Genomic DNA, 22,208 nt, shown 5'->3' on the forward strand with positions numbered 1-22,208 from the left:
CTTCCTGTTCTAAGTTGAAAGACGTAGCCAGAAGAAATCTTCTTTTAGACAGCTGTTGCCGGAGCAAATGCCCCTGTTAGAAGATTTTCCCTCACTTTCAGTCCCAATTACAGTAGTCACCAGGTCAAACAAAGAGGGTGAATTGAAGACTAAAAATAACTGTGTTTAGATACACTATAAAGAGAATTTTGGATGCATTGTACACGTTTACATTCAAGTATCAAAAAGCCACAGTTATTTGAATAGCTCTGCTGCTATCAATATTGCAAAGTAGATGGCGCAGTAATCAGTAAGTATCAAATAAAAATAATGTTCAGTAAATACCAACCATCTTTGTTTGCTGGAATAAATCGTCAAGGCCACAGAATGAATGCTAGTGAGAAAAACAAAAAAAGGAACAAAAACTATAAAATAAGATCAAAACAAAACAGAAAAAAGAAAAAAGAAGAAATGCAGTGAGAAGCAGAGAAGTAAGTTTCATAATTTTGTAAAATATTTCTACAAGAAGAGCATACGCCGTCATTCATACGCCGACCATACCGGAAACAACAGGATCAACTGATATAGCAAGTGATTTGTACCTCCTGCAAATCGAGGGCACTGGATGGGCCATTTGATAACCAAATTTATGTTTTTGATCAGTAAGAAAAATCCAATCCAGTTCACAGAAATCAAACTTTTTCTTTGTTATATTAATGTTAAGTAAAAAATTATCCAACACATAACTACTATACCATATGGGCCCACAAGCCTCTCACCTGTGGTAACATAATAATGAATGAATACCAATATTTAAATACCACTATTTAGAGTACCATGACCTATGTCATTTGTAGTCTAACTAGTGGTGTTTAAATATTGGTCTTATTAATGAAACTAATTCAATAAACTATCAGAACAAGTACATTTTGATAAATGCCCTTAGTGTATGTGTAGCCAAAACCTGTTTTTTTTTTTTTTTTTTATATTGTATGGAAGTATGATAACCCCTGATGTTTTTTTCTGCTCTGTGGGATTTCTCATTACTTTCTTTCCCGGTGACAACAATTTCACCAAGTGAGTGAAAATCTGCAACAGGGACAAAAAAAGAGCTATAACAGCTGATGGGGGATTGAGTCTTGCATTACTCAACAAACAAGACGGTATAACCTAAAGTCCTTGGAAAAGTTTGTATAGTGTACCTATTGTCCTCAAATGAGGAATAATCTACTTATTTTTAGGATATGTGACAGAATGAGAACACCTTATGTTTAAAAAAGGCTTTACTGTGCTTTGTGCAGATTTCTTTAGTCCAACCATTCCCCCAACCTCCCAGACAACTCCCTCTGAGCCATTGTGTTCTCCATGTCAGGGGGTTGTTGGTGAATGAAGTCGCCCTCGCCAAGAGAACACAATGCCTGCAGTGGGTGGGGCTTGCTGGGTTCTGCCCACAGTTCTTCTCATACAGGGGGTGTATATGTGCTGCTGGGGGAAGGGGAATATCTCTACTACTTATGATTGGCATAGTACAGTGATAGCTTCCTGGGGAGGTTAACTCACGTGGGTTCGGACTATGATGCAAATGCACCTGAGCTCATCCATAATCAGCCCCTTTCATGTCTCTTGTACAGGGGTCTCCAGACTTTCTAAACAAAGGGACAGTTTACTGTCCTTCAGACTTTAGGGGGGGCGGACTGTGCCCAGTGGGGGTACACAATGCCCCATCTTTGATATTAGGGGGAGAAATGGTACCCTATTGTGGAAGGAATTTGGCCCCGCTGTTGTCAGCGGCAGGAATTATGCCCCATTGTTGGTGTCTATAGCAAGAATCATGTCTCAAGGGCCACATAAAAGCAAACAAAAGGCCTCATATTGGAAACTATTGCTCTAGAACAGGGGTCTCCAAACTTTGTAAACAAAGGGCCAATTTATTGTCCATCAAATTTTAGGAGGGCCAGACTGGAGTGGAAATTTTCCTGGCATCAGTGGGAGTAAACATCAGCACACTTAGAGGAGGAATAGTGCCCTATCCTTGGTATCATTGGGAGGAATAGTGCCCCATTGTTGGGTCAATGGGAGAAATGATGCCCTTTTGTTGATATCAGTTGGCAGAATAGTGTTTCATATCAGTGGGAGAATAGTGCCCCAAGGGCCAGATACAGTAAAGGCAAGCAAAGAGCCACATCTGGCCCTCGGACCGCAGTTTGGAGACCACTGCTTTAGAACATCTCATGCTGAGAGACATAGTAGACAGATTCAAGGCTGCTGATACCAATACAGAAGGTTCCTGTTCATCAAATATCTCCTTTCAGCTTTGTTTTGTTACAACAATCACAGTACAAAGTGGAATTCTGGCACTTTTTGTCTGCAATCAGTATAAGTTAGAATTCTCAAAAAATAGAATGTCTCTTTAAGTGCCAAAAGGAACATAATAAGAATGATTCACAAGCAGTTCAGTGTGGACATTTCATAGCATTTATCTTTCTTTCAATTAATATATGTGGGGTTACTAGCCTGGCTCTGTAAGCAAGTCACATCTATTCCCCTGACATTCTGTAACACTGTCACCACTGCTTTGGCTTAATGATATTTCTCCGGATCTAAATGTGTGCTTTGCTCAGAGCATCTTAATAGTCTAATTAGTAAATTACACACCAGACACATCACATCACTTACACCGCCAAATGCTTAATACAATAATGTGCAAGTGACACTCCTTTACCTTTTCTTCTATTTCTTTCAGCTGTCGTTTTTGAAGTTCTATCCTATCTTCAAGTTCACGGATTCTCTGTAAATGTAAAGAAACAACACGCATTGTTATCACTGTCACTGTCTTTTTAACAAACAGTAACAAAGGCATTCATCTGGTACTTTGTGACATTTATATTTACAGAAACAGCTTGTTTTGCTATCAGACTCAGACATTAAGGGCTGTTTAGATCTATTTGTGTGTTTTTTGTAGCATTAGGCAGATGCATTGTCATGTGTCAATGTGCATTGCCTTTGTACGTTGACATGCTTTTTTGAATGTACAAGGAAATAGGCAAGAACATTTCCCAGGTTTTTTTTTGCTGTCTATGTCCCCTGTTGGTGAGAATTGACCTTAATTCCTATTCTGTTTAATAAATAAATCTCCCCACTATGAATACGTAAGGAAATAAAAACAGTGAAAACAGTATGAAAGTTGAATAAAATTTGTTGTGTACCCGCAAAATGTATTGCATAGCAACAGATAAGAGGTAGGTCCCAACAGTCCTCAGTAATTCTTGCTGTGCATTGGTACTCTTACACCTACATTTGCCACCTGGCTAGTATTTTTTCCCACAAAAGGCGTCACCCTTCTTTCACCAAGCTAGGTGTTACAATGTGGACTATGTTCACCATTCAGGAACCCTACCAGCCATATCATACATTATGGAGTATTTTCACCATCTAGGAACCCCACCAGCCAAGTCTTACAATGAGAAGTATGTTCCCCATTCAGGAACCCCACCAATAGGGTCTTACACTAAGGAATATGTTCACTACCCAGGAACCCCTCCAACCAGGTCTTACATTGAGGAGTATGTTCACTATCCAGGGATACCACCAACCAGGTCTTACATTGAGGAGTATGTTCACTACCCAGAGATGCCACCAACCAGGGCTTCTATTGAGGAGTATGTTCACCATCCGGGAATCACACCAGTAAGGTCTTAAACTAAGGAGTATGTTCACTACCCAGAGATGCCACCAACCAGGGCTTCTATTGAGGAGTATGTTCACCATCCGGGAATCACACCAGTAAGGTCTTAAACTAAGGAGTATGTTCACTATCCAGGGATGCCACCAACCAGGTCTTACATTGAGGAGTATGTTCACTACCCAGGTATGTCACCAACCAGGTCTTCTATTGAGGAGTATGTTCACTATCCAGAAATGCCACCAGCCAGGACTTCCAGTCAGGTCCATAAATATTGGGACATCGACACAATTCTAATCTTTTTGGCTCTATACAAGACCACAATGGATTTGAAATGAAACAAACAAGATGTGCTTTAACTGCAGACTTTCAGCTTTAATTTGAGGGTATTTACATCCAAATCAGGTGAACGGTGTAGGAATTACAACAGTTTGTATATGTGCCTCCCACTTTTTAAGGGACCAAAAGTAATGGGCCAGATTAACAATCAAAAATCAAACTTTCACTTTTTAATACTTGGTTGCAAATTCTTTGCAGTCAATTACAGCCTGAAGGTCTGGAATGCATAGACATCACCAGACTATGGGTTTCATCCCTGGTGATGCTCTGTTAGACCTCTACTGCAACGGTCTTCAGTTCCTGCTTGTTCTTGGGGCATTTTCCTTTCAGTTTTGTCTTCAGCAAGTGAAATGCATGCTCAATCGGGTTCAGGTCAGGTGATTGACTTGGCCATTGTATAACATTCCACTTCTTTCCCTTAAAAATCTATTTGGTTGCTTTCGCAGTATGCTTCGGGTCATTGTCCATCTGCACTGTGAAGCGCCGTCCAATGAGTTCTGAAGCATTTGGCTGAATATGAGCAGATAATATTGCCCGAAACACTTCAGAATTCATCCTGCTGCTTTTGTCAGCAGTCACATCATCAATAAATACAAGAGAACCAGTTCCATTGGCAGCCATACATGCCCACGCCATGACACTACCACCACCATTCTTCACTGATGAGGTGGTATGCTTTGGATCATGAGCAGTTCCTTTCCTTCTCCATACTCTTCTCTTCCCATCACTCTGGTACAAGTTGATCTTGGTCCCATCTGTCCATAGGATGTTGTTCCAGAACTGTGAATGCTTTTTTAGATGTTGTTTGGCAAACTCTAATCTGGCCTTCCTGTTTTTGAGGCTCACCAATGGTTTACATCTTATGGTGAACCCTCTGTATTCACTCTGGTGAAGTCTTCTCTTGATTGTTGACTTTGACACACATACACCTACCTCCTGGAGAGTGTTCTTGATCTGGCCACTGTTGTGAAGGGTGTTTTCTTAACCAGGGAAATAATTTTTCCATCATCCACCACAGTTGTTTTCCGTGGTCTTCCGGGTCTTTTGGTGTTGCTGAGCTCACCGGTGCGTTCTTTCTTTTTAAGGATGTTCCAAATAGTTGAATTGGCCACACCTAATGTTTTTGCTATCTCTCTGATGGGTTTGTTTTGTTTTTTTCACCCCAATATTGGCTTGCTTCACTGATAGTGACAGCTCTTTGGATCTCATATTGAGAGTTGACAGCAACAGATTCCAAATGCAAATAGCACACTTGAAATGAACTCTGGACCTTTTATCTGCTCCTTGTAAATGGGATAATGAGGGAATAACACACACCTGGTCATGGAACAGCTGAGCAGCCAATTGTCCCATTACTTTTGGGGGAGGCACATATACAAACTGTTGTAATTCCTACACCTTTCACCGGATTTGGATGTAAATACCCTCAAATTAAAGCTGAAAGTCTGCAGTTAAAGCACATCTTGTTTGTTTCATTTTAAATCCATTGTGGTGCTGTATAGAATTGTGTCGATGTCCCAATATTTATGGACCTGACTGTACATTAAGGAGTATGTTCACCATCCACAAACCCCACCAGTGGTGTCTTACACTAAGGAGCGTGTTCACCATCCAGGAACCCCATTAGCCAGGATTTACATTGCTGTACAACCTATTTAGATTAAGGATATAGGAAATTATGGAATTATGTATATGGAGATTATATTTTTTATTTGGGCAGTAGATGGCAGTCTCTCTCTCTATCTTTATTTCCTTATCTATGTTTCTCTCCTCTTCGCTCTCTTTTTCTGTATCTTTTTTTTTTTCTCACTCTGTTTTGTTTTTTGCTTCTCTCTCTTCACTTTCTCCTCTCTCTCTTTATTTCACTTTGTTTTGCTCTATAGATTTATTTAATTGCATTGTTTTTTTTTCTCTCTCTTTCTCCTTTTTTTTAGATGGGAAACCCTTGGAGTAAGGCCCTATTCTAGTATATTGGAACTTGCTGCACGGGCTCACACAGCTGGAGACAAACAGGAATTAAGGCTGTTATGAACAAGTAGATAAGCAGTCTGGCGGAGGAGGTTACTACTAGGCTAATTCAGGTTAAGGAGAGTGAATAGTATTTTACTAAAAATGCATGCGTCCTTTAAGGTGAAGACTGTAATAATCATTTTAAATTTGCAATTACTTAAAATGAACTGTACTTCCTCTTTAAACACCTAAAATTTTACATTGGACCGGGCAAACATTTTAATTTTATCCCAAGAAATCAAAATGTCTGAACTCCCATCATACATGATTATTCCAGATTAGCAGCTACCCACATAGTAAAGTCAGGATCAGGATGACATTCCAGAGGCCATTGCCTAAAGTCAAGTAACCAATGGCAGCTCTAAAGCTAAAGCTATCCTTGACTTCAGTTTTTTTTTTTTATGAGCCATCGTGTGATGGATATTTAGTGAAAATGGTGATCCTCCTCCTGATAGGTTTCTCTCCCGCTTCTGGTGGATTACAGATATTCCGTGGTGGGGTAATTCTATTTCAAAGCTGAAAAGAGTAAATCCTAATCCAATAATAGCACTAAGCTATGACAGACACTCAGCGTGATATTCATTCTCTGCCATAGAACATCACGGCTTTCATTTCAGTGACTTGGAGCAAAACTTCAATCTTCCAACAAAAATACAATCGCTACAGTATATGGATGTCAAAGAAACATTATTTTAAATTGAATTCATGCCAAAACCTGTTTCTTCTAAGTTTAGGTAGTGTGGGGAAAGATAAATGCTCAAATGTGTTTATATAATGATTTTTTATTTAAAAGATCACTGCAATCAGATTGTGCATGACAATGCAACTGAATCATTAAAGTGTACCTGTCATCAACCAAGACAAAGCACAAGAATACATATAAAATAAAACACAAAAATTCCTGCGCTAATAGTGAATGAAATAAGTAAAAAAAATAAATAAATGTGAAAGCAGCTGAAAACACTTGATCAATAGTAAGATCGACAATATAAATCAAAAAATAGTGCAGCGCTATCCAATATGGTGTAACCCATATATCAAAGTGAAACGTTAAGTGACATGAGATGCACAGTGAACAAAGAAGTCCATAAATGTGTTCCAAAAAATGTGATAATAAAAAGTCCCAGAGAGGTGATGATAGACCCGAAGACTTGAATCCAAAGATAGAGGCAGGGGTACACCCGTGAAATATGAGTAGCAAAATAGCAGCTTACCAGAAGCTTAGGCCTCCAACTTAATGGAACGGCCACACACGCTAAAGCAATAATTCCAATGGATCACCTCCTCCAGAAAAGAGGTACCAGGTATATTCCTCTATGTCATATAGGAACTCCACATATGGTGTCATAAACATATGGAAGGAAATAAGCAGCACATAGTGTAATTCCGTAAAATATCGGCTTTGGATGATCTGATGTGCCTTTTTGTTCAAGTCATTCATGTAAATGCAACCTAAATAAAACCTTGTGGATATTTTACGGAATTACACTATGTGCTGCTTATTTCCTTCCATATGTTTATGACACCATATGTGGAGTTCCTATATGACATAGAAGAAAAAATATAAAATATATATATGCAGAGGTCAGCTTTAGTGAAATCTGCAAGTCAAAATGATCAATTGAAGTTATAAGCAAATCCAAAGTTTAGCCCTATTGGTCCTTAAAGTGGAGCTCCACCCAATAGGGGAAGCGCTGTTTATTTGCCTCCTCCCCCATTCCACTGCCATATTTGGCACCTTTCAGGGAGAGGGGGGAGTGGTACTTGGTTTTGACAGGTACTCGCTCCCACTTCTTGCTGACTATGCCGCAGGAAACCCATCTGAAAATTCAGCCCCCCCGCTCCTTCCCCTGCCGCTGGGCCATTCACAAAGTGCAGCACGCTTCACTCATGCACAGTAGGGAACGGTTTACCCGAGATTGCAGAGGCAGCACCCAAGAGCTGATTGAAAAATTGGCTCGGGTGAGGACGCCGCTGGATTCATGGACAGGTAAGTGTCCTACTATTAAGTCAGGAGCCCCACTTTAAGGCTACGTTTACACGTGCATTTGGTAAGCGTTAAAAATGTGCCCGCCAACTGCCCCTCCTTGAACTGCAATGGTAGGGAACAGTGGTGTTCACATGCTGTGGTTGCAATACTTTGTTTTGTGGCCACAGTAAAAAGTATTCAAATTAACACGATTAGCAGGTGGCAAGACTGCTGAATGTGATCCATTCAAGTGAATGGGGAAGTGCTGCAGATGCGCATTTGTTCCGCAAAAATGGGGTTAAAATATGTGTGATTGCTCCTCATTACCTGTCAATCAACTCTAAATAGCGACACCAAGGTAAATCACTCTTCAGAAGAGCGGCGGGTTTAGATGCAATTTTAAACCTAGCCTAACAGTGATGATCTCATCCAATTCATTCCCTGCCCTTTAGCCATATGTATACATGCCCGTTGCATATGTGAAGGCTAGGGAATGCCTCTGCCACCTATGATTGGATGTCGGTTTTGATAGCTTTACAGCAGAATAGCTCAGATGGTTTGGATTCATGTCTGAACACACCTTAACTCATCCCTAGTCCTTAAATGTGATAGGCAGGCTAATAGACCAATAAAGTGGAGAGAGAAGGCAAATACAAAATTGATTTCTACAAAAAGATTTACACGTAACTTCAGCTGCCTGTATCTTTGTATTTGCTGATCATTTTGATGTGTTCTTTTCCCTAAATCTATAAATCTGATCAGATTATGCATTTTTTACTAATTTGCGTAGTTTCAATTTTGAAGCTTAGTGACAACTTTTCTTTAATATCAATGGGTGGCTTTGAACTTTTTGTCTTTTTCGGTCATTCTTGATTCCATCTGCTATGACTACACTTATTAGGCTACCAGGATTGTCTTACAGCAGCCAAACTAACTGAATTACACTGACGATATAACAAGGGCAAACCAGCTAAGCTGATTACTATGTCTGCATACCATATGTATACAGGTGTACATGCTGTGTCTACAAAACCTATAGATAGAAGCAGGCTGCATCTGAGCACCACGGTAAGAGACACAGCAATATCCTTTATTTTATACATTGAGCAGATTGTGTTGAAGTTCTGATGTTAGAAAATATAGAGAATTGTAGAGCTATAAATTAACAATATTGTCTGCTAGGAAAGATATACTGAGAAATGAGGAATAGTGGGTTCATTCCAGGCCCTGATGCAGGAAACAAGGTTGACCATCATTACGAAACTTTCCAGCTGTGTAGCCTCCCTCTTATACCAGTGTTTCTCAACCTTTTTTCAGTCAAGGCGCCCTTTAAAATTCTGCACAATGTTGAGGCACCCCATTCTAAACTACACTAATAGTGTTACATATTGCAGCAACATCCACACATGTAGGACACCCAATGTTAGAGATGATATATTCTTTCAAAGTAAAACACACCTTTGCACATAGGTACTGACTAGTATTCCAATGTTTCTCTTCCTCTCTCAGCTAATGTGACCTTAATGCTGACAGAGGGGTGTAAGGAGGGGGGGCAAACAAGGATGCTATACAGGCGCCGGACGTCCTCTTTATCAACCGAGGATGTCATTGGTTGTTAGGAGGCCAGCGAATAGAAGGTTGTAATGATGCACGATGAAAACCTGTGGCTTTCAGGAATTAAAAGGCAGGCTTGATCCACCCTTTGATTTGTATACAATATTTGAGCAATTTTTTGAATTTTGTCAAGGCACCCCTGAAGAAACCTGAAGGCACCCCTGGGTGTCTGGGCACCGTGGTTGAAAAAGGCCACCCTATACCATCAAGTGGAATCAGGTTTCTGAAATCGGTTTATGTTCTATTATATGTCTGCTGTATTTAATGTGAGTGCAACCACTTTGAATAATGTTCTGCAATGGTCAAGTAAAGAGGACTATGATGATTCCACAACACCATGCAGATTTCTGCTATAGAGTAGGAGGTTTAAATATCAGTTGTCAAAATAGTTTTATTTTCCACTGCTGGTTGCTCTGAAATGTTAGCTGACAATAAAGAAAGTAAAAATTATTTGCATTGGGTAAATCTGCTGCTTTTTACAGATCTGCAAATAGGACAGATATGCACAATTTGTATTAGATTTTTTTTCCAGATTTTACCCTCCAAACCCAAATTCCATCTCCAGCTACAGCTGGTCACATTTGTGTGGTGGAGGCTGGAACATCTCTTTTTTTTTTTTTTTTTTTTTAAGGGGGGGGGGGGGGGCTTCTAGGAACTTTTGCATTTGCAATTTTTTTTTTTTTTGTTACAAAAGTCTTTCTCAGCATGTGCAAATGCATATATCGACCAGTAGGGGGCACGTTGCAACACATGATCAAACAGTTGCCTATATTTTAATAGCATAGTTCCTGTTTTCCAACTTTATGAAAGGCCTACGTATGTAAATTTTGGTGTGATCGCCACCTAACATCTCACCATTGAGGGCCAGGTGTGAGAAGTTTTAGGTGTTATTTAGGTATGTCCTCTTGTTTGACTAAGTATCGGTCTGGGGGGGGGGCTAAAGAAACCACTTCTTAAGGTTTTTTTTTTTTTTGCTGACAGGCAAACTGCGCAGGATGGATTTAATATGTGTTATGTGTGATTTAAACTTCATCTTTTTGTGGGCAATACATCAATGAAGCTGCCTCCCCTGTCCTAACATTGACTACATATAATAATAGCTCTCCATTATTCAGAACCATAGGGTTATACTGCCAGAAAAAAGACTTGGCTATGCCTATGGGCAGTCCTAGGTGGTATACTCCCCCTCTCTGCTTTCAGGCCTTCAGTTTAGTAACAAGCAGTGTCAGAAGTATTAAAACTCCATAGAGGGGTGGGTGCTGTGTCTGTCAATGAACTCAGAGAAATAGATTTTACAGTAAGTACAAAAATCACATTTTCTCTTTCGGTCATTGAGGGACAAAGCTCTCCATTATTCATAACCAGAGGGACGTCCCCAAGCAGTGCCAAACATGAGGGATGGGACAACAAAAAATCCCAAGGCTAAACACAATATCCAACCAGGTAAACAGGAGCTCAACAAAAAAAACAAATGGAACTTAACCTGAACAATACACCCCCCAAAGAGGAAACAGACCCATCTAAACAGCAGCCTGCAAAAATTGCAGCCAAAGGAAGCATCTGCAGATGCCAACACATCCACTTTGGAGAATTTAGGGAAAGTTTGCACCGACGACCAGGAGGTTGCCGTGCAAATCTGCACCACTGACGCCTGATGATGGAAGGCCCAAGAAGCACTAAGTGCTGTTACAAGAAAAGGAGGAACCTGACCCTCGATAGAATAAACCTGAGTCACCATCTGTCTGATCCATCTGGAAATGGTAGCAGAAGAAGCGGACAGCCCTTTTCTTGGCCCACCCTGATCACAAACAGTGAGTCTGACCTCTGAAAAGACTCAGTGGCTTCCCGAATCACATCCAGGGCATGCAAAGCAAATTCCACCTTTTGGGACAGCGTGATCAGGGGAATCTCCTGAATATTTTCAAAGGGAGGCTTCTGGAGAACTGAAAGCACCAAGTTCAGATCCCAAGACAGTAGAGGAGACTGCATTGGTGGAGTTAGACCTTGCCAAAAACCTTGATACCTTTCGGTTGAGCTGGGAGACCAACAGATCCACCTCGGGGGTGCCCCACCAAAGACATATCTGATAAAACATATCCAGGTGAAGGGACCACTCACCTTGGTCCAACGCCTGATGACTGAGATAGTCTGCCTGCCAGTTTTCCACTCCTGGAATGTGAACGGCAGAGAGGGCCAGAGCAAAGCGTTCTCCTCACCAGAGGATGCCGCCTACTTCCAGGGCTGCCAACACACTCTTTTCTGCCCTGGTGATTGACATATGCCACTACCGTGGCATTGTTCGACTGGATCTGTACCAGGACCTCCGGAGTAAATCCGTCTAGTGATCCAGGCACAGCCTGATCGCCTGAGGTTCCAAGACATTGATCGGTAATCTGGACTCTTCCAGCGTCCAAGAACCCTGAGCGGAGCTCAGTCCCAGGACACCTCCCCACCCAGACAGACTGGCATCTGTGGTGACCACTGTCCAATACAAGGGGAGAAAGGATTTGCCCTGCCGAAGACCCGGAGAACGAAGCCACCAGACCAGGGACCCCCTGGTTTTCTGGCTCAGCTGAATCTAAGTGTCCAGAGATCTCGGACACTTGTCCCTTTTTACCAAGATCTCTCCTTGAAGGGACCTCCGTATGGAACTGTGCAAAAGGAACCACCTCGAAGGTAGATAAAATCAGGCCAAGCACCCGCATGCAAGCCCAGGGGGAGGACCAACTGTTGGACAGCAGCAGTAGATGAATCGCAGCATGCAACTTCTGGAGTTTGCCCAGAGGAAAGAACACTCTGTCTAGAGCTGGATCCAGAGTCAGACCCGGATAATCCAATTTTTTGGATGAAGTCAGAGCAGTCTCCTGGTAGTTTAGAAGCCAACCAAACTGTTTCAGGGTCTGTATAGGATCTCTACGTTGTCAATTAGGGCAGCAGAGGACTCGGCTTGCAAGAGGAGGTTGTCCAGGTAGCCCAGTATCGCAATCCCCTGCTGACGTAGCAACGCCAAAACCGGGGCCAACACTTCTGTAAAGACCAGAGGAGTGAAGGCGAGACCAAAGGGTAACGCCACAAACTGATATAATGCTCCTCTCCTACAGCAAAACAGAGTAAGCACTGGTGTCTGGCACATATTGGAATGTAAACATCCTTGATGTCGATAGAAGCACGAAAGTCCCCTTAAAGAAGGGATGCTACCACCATGGGAATGGACTCCATTCTGAACTTCTGTACCCGCACAAAGCAGTTAAGGGCCTTGAGGTCCATAATCTGATAGACCTTGCCCTCCTTCTTTGGGACTGTGAACAGGTTTGAAAAAAAACCCTGAAACTGTTCTGATACCAGAACCGGAACAATCACACCCTGAAGCAACAGGTCTTGCAAGACCAGAGAGAGCTTGCAATTGGTCCGGGGACAGACGCACATTGAAAGGGAAGAACCTTTCCGGAGGGCAAGAATGTAACTCTATGTTGTAACCAGATAGTATCACTTCGTGGACCCATTTGTCATTTACCAAGGAGGTCCAGGGGCTCGGAAACCAGCAAAGACCTCCCCCCCACCGTAGGCACGGGTGAGGGTACAGCTTCATGCTGAAGAAGCCTTGTCCGTGGGTCTAAATTATCCTTCTCTTGGCTTGCCAGACCAGGACTTGAAAGGTTTTGAACCATTTTCAGTGGACCCTGAGGGGTGAAAAAACTTCTTGTGAGCAGAGAAAGACGGGCCACATCTGCAACAAGGTTTTTTCCCCTTCCCAGACTGTGGAAGAAAGGTACTCTTCCCCCCCATGAAACTCTTAATGATGTCATCCAGGGTAGCCCCAAACAGGTGATCGACTTGAAAGGGTAAATCAGTCAGAGTTTTTTTAGAAGTCTGGTCCGCAGACCAACACTTAATCCACAATACACGCCTAAGCACCACTGCCGAAACAGATAGCTTAGAAATCAGGGGAGCCGTGTCCAAAGAGGCATCACAGACAAATTGCAGTCAGTGTTTGTGACACCAAGGCAATGGGCATGACTGGCCCAAGCTCCGAGCCAGCAACAGTGAAGATATTGTGGGCCACGGACTCCGCCTTCCTGTCAGCCAGATCTTTAGGAGCCGAAGAGTCCTCTACCGGATTCATGATTGCCTTGTTCAAGCTGGAGACAGAGGGGTCCACAACTGGTGGAACAGTCCACTACTTAAGGAGTGACTTCTCAAAGGGGTACCTCACAGCAAAGCGTTTAGAAGCCAAAAAAAGGCATTTTGGATGCCTCCGTTTCTTATAAACAAATTTGTCAAAATAGGAGGGATAAGGAAACACTTTTACTGTGCGAGATGGCTTGTAGGTGCGACCTCACTAGGTGTTAAACTGACAGGCCAGCCTCCTTCCAGTGGGGCTGTGTTGTGGCTGACCTAGCACGGAGCTCTGGTCTGCGTGCGCTCGCTGGCCGGACTGGGGGGACCGCTGGATCTAGATATCCAGGCCGTTGCTCTGTCCGGAAGTTGATTGTAGATATCACAGGAAAAAAAAAAAAACAGGAGAAAAAAAAAAACAGGAGAAAAAAAAACCCTTTTAAAAGAAAAAAAATGCCAGGACCAGAGATCCCATCATTGAACTAGATCCTTACTCTTGACTAGGCAGAAAAAAACTGAAGGCCTATAGCAGAGAGGGGGGTGTATACCGCCTAGGACTGCCCATAGGCATAGCCAAGTCTTTTTTATGTCTAGTGTCCTACTCCTCTAGGGGGCAATATAACTCTATGGTTCTGAATAATGGAGAGCTGTGTCAGTAAATGAATGAAAGAGAAATAATCACTATTTCCTTTTAGACAGGTTGTCTCTTGTTGAAAATGTGTGTGTGTACGTGTGTGTAAATTTCTGCTTGAGCTGTTTAACTCTGTACACAATAGGCTGAAATATGTGAAAAGGAACCTAGATTGCCACAGGCTGCCTCAAATGCAGAATACCTATTATGAGTTAGCATTGTTTTTACGCGATTAAGAAAAAATAATTTTTTAAAGTTATAATATACAGTAGCAAACAAAACTATACATTTTCTTTAAATACAATCAACACTCCAAGCCCAGGCCTACCATTCATCATTAAGCCATATCCCCAGCATTTCCACGGTTTCTAAAACTATGGACACGGGGAATTCAGTGCGGTAAACCTTACATGTGCATGACTCTAGAGGCGACTAAAGGACAGGAGGCAATATATGAAATGTGTGTCATGCGGCTCCTAGAGGGTACCCCCCAGTGATATTTGCACTTTCCTTAATGGTAGGGCTGGCTTTGGTCGTACAACACAAAAGCGTGGATTTACAAAAGTCTAGCCTAGGAAGAACCATGTTGAAGAATTTTTTTCTGTACCTGTTGTGCCTGTTGTAAGAGCTCCATGCGTTCATGAAGGATTTGGCTGTCAAACTCACGGCTCTGCCGCAGTATTTGCCTTCGCAGCTTTTCTACCGCCAGCCTCAAGTCTTCTCTTTGCGCCTCATTCAAACATTCGCTGACTCTCTTCCCGGGTTCATGTTGTAAAGCATTATACAGAGTGGCCTCTAGCTCCTGGATTTTCTAGCACAAGCCACAGCGGTCACCAGCAGTTGTGTGTTCAAGAAAAGAATATAAAAAAAAGGAACAATAAGAATACCGATATAGACAGAAAACTGAATTTAAAAAAAGCTGAGCCATAAGATAGAAATTGTATTCTAGCAACCTTTTATTGTGCTGTTATAAATAGAATTATACCACTCTTGTCAATACCCCGTTAGTGTAATATTTCATAAAACACTGCTATCTTGCTGCCATCCTATTAGCAGTTTGCAATATAATATGAGCCATCATTACTGTGTCCTACTAATAGTCTATTTGTTTTTTCCATCATAACAATCGTTATTGTATCCTACAAGTAGTCTACGCTGTATCCTATTGACATTGTAATAGCTTTCTATCATCAATGCTGCATCCTACTAACATCTTCTTTATCATGACGGCAAACAAAATAAAATGTATTTCCAGCACAATTTCCAGCTAGCCAGGAAATTAAAAGAAACATTTTACACTGTCTAACAATTTGCATTAAAAACAGAGGTTTTAGTTGCACAACATTTGCAAAATATACAGTATGTGGAAGTGTTCTGCCTCATCAAGACCCCTCTGTATAGTGCAGTTCTTACTTTAGCCCAAGGGTCTCCCAACTTTTAAGTACGAGGGGCCATATTTTACAAACATTCGCAGGCCGAAAAAAAAAAAAATCAGTTTTATAAATGAATGAATAAAACGTACCGTTTCAAGAAATAACTTAAAGCGGAGTTCCGGCCACAAAATCTTTACTTTAGATTTTATGGCATCCGCTTCCTTATTGTTACCTGTACAAGAATTGGATATTCCCGGCTTTTTTTTTCTTTACTTACCTTATTTCAGAAGATAATATACTCACCTTTACATCCACTTCCTCCTTCCTCGGCCGCGGCCCGCGCCGTCACTTCCTGTCCTGCAATGCGTCCTGGGAGCTCTTACTCGTCGCTCCCAGGATGCAATGGGCAGTGACGTAGGCGGCCGGCCGCTACTTTCGCGCTGCATTCATCGCCCCCCTCCATCTAGAACACGGAAGCAGGGCATATACTGGCATACTGCGGCTTCGGGTGACCAGAAAAAAGATGGCGGTGCTCTGCAAACAATTTATAAAGTAAGATTTTATGATTGTCAATCTGTAAATGTATAAAATCGGATTAGCTGATGTACTAAGGGCAGGGGATCACTGTTTGGGAAGTAATTGTAACAAAAAAAAGATTCTGTGGCCGGAACTCCGCTTTAACATCAGAAGCCCCATAGCACATCAGACCTTTTCCGTTTGCATCAGAAGCCTTCATATCACATCAGAGTCCCCCCTTCACATCAGAAGCCCCTCACATATTTGAGTCCCCCTTCCACAGGGTCTCCATCAGAGTTCCCCATTACATCAGAGTCCCCATCAGAAGGAGAGACCAACTGATCTGATCCCTCAGTCTGTGCACTACTAACCCTAGCTGTGGGCCGGAAAAAATCTCATCTCGGGCCAGATGTGGCAAACGGGCAGTACTTGGGAGACTGCTGCTCTAGTCTCCGAGTTTTATTTTTTACATTTTTGTTTAGCTTCTTATATTGTGGGCCTTTTTTGCTCTATCCTAATCCCCATCTATTAGCTTCTCATATCTTCAGCTATCATTACTGTACCTGTCACAGAAAACATTGTGACTTGGGCTCATGGAGGGGCCTGGGGGCTAGCCTCCTTCCCACCGACTATGGACCCAGAACTAAGGAGAACCCCCTCTTGGGGTTACAAGGATATTTTGTCCCAAGAAGTTTGTATCACTTCCCTGGGTACCTGGCTGGCTGTGAAGTATACTAGTTACCCTTTCCATGCAAACAGGGTAGGAGGGACTGTTTCTAGGACCCCTTGGCATACTGTACATAGTGGAACTATTATCCTGGAGCCATGTGTTATGTGTAGGGGGTGAATTCCAGCATATGTGGGGTTAGGAAACCTTATTTTCTGTTACAGGTTTTCTGGCATCAACTATTGTTTGCTTTAATTAGGTTTAGGTGATAAGCTCTCACTTTGTTTAATCGCTCCCCAGAGTCTAAACTGCTAGGTTCCAGGAAGGAATCCATTGTTTTCTTGTGTTTGATGGTTTATGTAATATAATTTTCTCCTGGGACTTGTAATGAGTGCCATACCTGTCTAAGGGGAAGGTTTTTGTGTATAAATGCTGTGCTGCTTATTAATAAAGACAGTCCTGTTTTACTCCAACATTGGTTCTGTCTAAATAATGCTTGGGGTAAATTTGCTATCTACAGTCCTAACCTAATATACTGGTCCTGTCTAGTAATTAGGAAGGTTTGGGCTGAAATTACTATATTCTGGTTCCAGAGTGGAGAAAGCGGAAGTTTGGCTGAGATACCCAACTGGGGTGTCAGGCAGTCCATCCCAGTACCCTACTAGCTGTCTATTGGATTTGTATCAAGACCCATTATTGCGGTTTCCTATTGAGAGTTAATGAGTTATTTTATATTTTTATATCATGACCCATTATTGCTGCATACTAATTACAGCCTATTTGCTTCTTATATCATGAGCCTCTGCTCATGAGCTGCTGTATCCACCTGACATTCTACTAGTTTCTTGTATCATGACTAGGGATGTAACAATATCAAAATCTCACGGTACGATACAATTTCGATATTGACCTCACGGTACGATATTTATTGCGATATTGTGGAAAAGCTAAAAGCTGAATGTAAAAAACATTTTCTAGGCTAATGGGAAAGGGATTATGAAACAAACAGCATGGGTGGCTGGGCACTGCCACTGTGGATAAGTACCAAAGGAAAATAAATGTTTAAAAAATGTTTGGTTGGTGGAGAATGGGGAGTAGCAATTTTTATAGTATTTTTAAGATCATACCTTGGCACATCTGTAGTACGATGTATACAACCAACCTACTACATCAAACCTGACATTTACAAAGATCAATATGCTGTTTAACTTTCCAGCAAGTTACAATTTCAGCCAATTTACTTCTGTTTGTTAATTAAGAGTCAGGCATTCCCTTGATCAATACCAGACCAGACCCTTTTCCTAGATGCTGTTCTGATATTATTAAGCTCTTCCTGCTCAGCCTGGAATCCCTTTTAAAGGTGAATGCCCGAGAAGGGACTGGTGATCATGTGTGATCCCACTGACTACAGGCCATTAGTCTTGTTGCTGTGCTGAGAGCGCGCTCACAGTTCTTGGTCATCTGCTGCCCAGCAATGCATATGTGTGCTCACTGTGCTGGCCTTGAGTGGCGTCACTTTTTTTTTTTTTCATTTAATTTCGAATCTTTCTTTTACACATAAACTGACTCACCGGCGGTTTGGTGTCACTGTCTTCCTCTTGCCGACTTGCCGTGGTGCTGTCAGCCTGTCACGCTGTGGTCACGGTGCCTGCCTGGAAGGAAGCTGCTCCGACTCCGCCGCTCTCGTGCGCTGGCTCCGCCTCCGCTCCACAAGCCCGCCCACCCACACTGCTCCAAACCAACTGGCAGCCACTCGCCTCGGCTCGGCCAGTAGCAGTGCAGCATAGAGGTGAGTGACCGCAGACAGCAGGAGCCGACAAGACACAGAGAGAGACACAGAGACGGCGGCCAGACACCATGCACCCACCACGACGATATCAGGCCATGTGAACAACCGCGATACCGCGATAGCGGTAATATCGTTACATCCCTAATCATGACCATATTTTGCTTTATGCGACTTACAATCTTTTAGCTTCCTCTAGACCTGAGTCATCATTGCGGTATTCTATTGAAGTGGACTTAGGAAATGAGCCTATATCCCATCCCCAGTATCCAGTAAAAAAAAAAAAAAAAATGAAGGTTCTACAAAAGCAAAGTTTGCTTACTTTAACCATTATCCCTGGAGCCCCTCACCATGTGTGACACATACACACCATCTAGTGCCGACCAGTGCCTCACAATACATACCCATTAACTGAAGAAAAGTTTTAACTACCTTTCATGTTTAGATAATATACTCTATAAAATAATTACAGGGAAAAAAAAGGGATCCTAAAACCGTTGATGACATGAGATTAGAACATGTATTGCAAGGTGTACAATCCATGGATCCAATCACATGGAAACTAAAAACAAGAAAAAAAAAAAAAAAGGTCCTCTTAGACTCTAACATATTCTCACCTTTAGAGAGAAGTAAGAGAAGAATTGACCACATCACAAACCCTAGTTGGGAAGATATTTCCCACTGCCCAAAACCCAAATACTTTAATTACATGGACAGATGGGCACTATGGTGAAAGCAACCAGCTGGTTGTCTAAGGCTGGGTTTACACTGTTGCGGCCATGGGTTCATGCCTGGGGTCCGATGAGTCCCTGTTCACCGTTTCACGTGCAAATCAGGTCAAAACTTTTGCCTGAAACTGGGCCAAAGATGCACAGGACCCTTTCCTAGTGCGCTCCGCAGCCGCCCGGAGCTGTGTGAACCACCACCATTGAGAGCCAGATAGATTCCTGTTATGGGAAATGGATGCGGGCAAACCTGCATCCAATTCACAATAGTGTGAATACAGCCTAAGTGTTGTCACCTCAGTCTTAATATTTAGTATACTATATAGTATATTATATATAACTTTATAGTAAAAATACAACCTGGAATTATAATAACATCATTCTGACAACTTTAGTAAGAAAAACAATATAACGACAATGTACAGATGTTACATGAAGACATTTCTCCCGGCCATGTAAACGTATTTGAGGACTGGAGAGCCTTTGTGGTTCTCTCAGGTAGTCAGTTCCTCTGAAATGGAATGTGTGGAATACAGAATATATGCCTTCTGTACTTACAGAATGAAAAGTAGGAAGTACAGGTTAGTCTTTGTTAGATTGCACCAAAACTATGTTCCAAGAAATAGCTCTGTGAAAGTATACCTAAAGAGTAGACAAAAGTTTTGTTTTGGATACAGTGGGGAAGGGTTATAATCTCTGTCAGGTTTTTATTTCAGTTTGTGTCCTCACTGCAATGATTTACGCTCTTTAAATGCCTACCATATATGCTTGATCAAGTGCTTGTTTCCGGTAGTCAAGTTCCTCTTCTAAGTACCCTTTCTGCTTGCTGAACAACTCCTGGATGAAAAGAAGACATTCATAATACTTTTATATAGTAAAAAAAATGTAATAGAAATTACATTAATATTGAAAGTGTAATTTTTCACGTTATGTTCCCTTTTAAAAGAAGAGAATGGTGGTATGTTAGTAATAAGATATATTATGAGATGAATCATTGGCTGTAGAAATGTTTGATGGAAGAAGTTTAGGGTAATTTGATATAGTTTACAAAAACTGCACTTACTGGGAGTCTTACCTTCTCATTTTCCAGATCGATCATTTTCTGTGTGAGGGCAGCTTCCGTCACCTCAATCTGTTTTAGCCACTACAACCAAACACAAAGAACAAACCAAACAGTGAATAATACATGGCATAAACCAGCGGTTGCCAGCCCTTCGGACCTCACGGACCACTAAACTCACAATTTGGGAATAATAACGGGGGCACTGGATGCAGTCCTAACGGAAGCCAGGTATTCAGCTTCTGTAATCTTGTTAGGTCTGCACAGCTGCGCCCTTCTACCTCACCTCAGGGCGCGCCACACACGCCGATGCAGGGCTCTTATGGAAGCCTGGGACTTCCATAGCATTGGGCCTGTGCAGCTGCACCCTTTCACCTCGGGGCGCACGCCGACCCACAGCCCTTAAGGCCCACCAAAGTCCTCAGCACCAGGCCCATAATGCTCTTAATCCGGCCCTGGGGATTGTGGTGTAAATGAGCCGGTAACAGACCAAGTTGACCAGCAAAAGTAGCAGTTAGAGGGATGTCAACCATTTATCACTGACAGGGGTGCTTACAATGTTCAGCTTTTATTCATTTATGTAAAACCTATACCGCAAAAGGAAAAAAATTGTTGTTTTGAATGCTAAAAAAGTATTATCTGGAGTTTGACTTAAATTTGTTAGTAAGGTTAATCTAATTCTGCTAGTTAATGGAACACTACCCTCCCAGGTAAACAATGCTGATTTTTAAGGGTGGCTACTTTGCTCCTCCATAGATTGGAGCCACGCTAAGACAGTAAGTGTGTTACTGGCCAAATCAGCAGGTGAAAATAAGGAAAGAATCCTAAAAAATGAAAACTAAAGCAGCCAACACATTTAAGAACTGGTAAGTGGCAATATATTACATTTGTTGTGTTTGGATTTAAAGCCTAAATTTAGTCAATCACAATCTGTGCTATATGTCCCTTGTGCTAAGGATTACTGCAGCAGTAATCTTCCAGCACAGTAGGGGTTAAAAAGGCCAAGGGACCAGTTATATGCACTCATTTGGAGTGCCGACCAAACCAGCCCTTTCAACTCCCTTCCTCCATTCATAGAAGCTGTTCGATAGCTTCCATGAATAAGAAATTATCAATAAGTTGAGGACAAGCAGCTAAATAAAAAGTCCACCCTCTCCACTCATAGATTATTTTTTATGTTGTGAGATAATGCACAATACCGTTTACTGAAACAAACCAGCAAATTATTATTAGGTCACTCCATACAATAGAAGTGGATCGAGGTGACAGGTAAACTTTAATAAATATATATATATATATATATATATATATATATATATATATATATTATACATCTCAAAAAATGTCATCCATCTTCATACAAAATCCAAATAATTAAAACAAGCAACAGTACAATTTCTCTTCATCAAGCTATACGTGACTTCCTACTGATCTCAAACATTTGTATATATACGTACAAGGTATAGCTACACAGGTGTGTTCCGTTCCATTCATGGTATACCAAAGGATAGGAGGGGGAGGTGATAGAATCCTTAAACTCAAACAGGGAGAAGTGTGGTGGATAAATCAACTAAATACATTGTATTTTTATGGTCTGAATAAGGAGTATGATCTGTATTTATTTTTATGATGGATTGCATAATAGTGATGTATTTATTCATTTACTTTTTAAATGTTTTACTTATTTATTCATGTGATTCTCTTTTAGATCTTGACAAGAGAGAAAATGTATTTACCATGG

At 41.7% G+C, this 22,208-nt stretch overlaps 1 protein-coding gene across 7 annotated transcripts in view; it reads right to left on the reverse strand.

Annotated features, from left to right (window-relative positions):
- JAKMIP1 (janus kinase and microtubule interacting protein 1) overlaps positions 1–22,208 on the reverse strand; it is a 292,916-nt gene that overhangs the window by 7,460 nt on the left and 263,248 nt on the right. For 2 of the 7 annotated variants that reach the window (XM_082266556.1, XM_082266550.1), the window contains 5 exons: positions 20,471–20,551; positions 20,167–20,244; positions 14,948–15,151; positions 2,702–2,767; positions 329–373 (listed from right to left, as the gene is read on the reverse strand). In XM_082266556.1, coding sequence (XP_082122682.1) covers positions 329–373; positions 2,702–2,767; positions 14,948–15,151; positions 20,167–20,244; positions 20,471–20,551 — 474 coding nt within the window. Of the gene's footprint in view, positions 1–328; positions 405–2,701; positions 2,768–14,947; positions 15,152–20,166; positions 20,245–20,470; positions 20,552–22,208 lie in introns of all 7 variants that reach the window. The other 5 variants (XM_082266551.1, XM_082266553.1, XM_082266552.1 and 2 more) reach the window with 5 other exon arrangements.

This window comes from Pelophylax lessonae, assembly GCF_965119305.1.
Source record: "Pelophylax lessonae genome assembly, chromosome: 1".
NCBI lineage: Eukaryota > Metazoa > Chordata > Amphibia > Anura > Ranidae > Pelophylax > Pelophylax lessonae.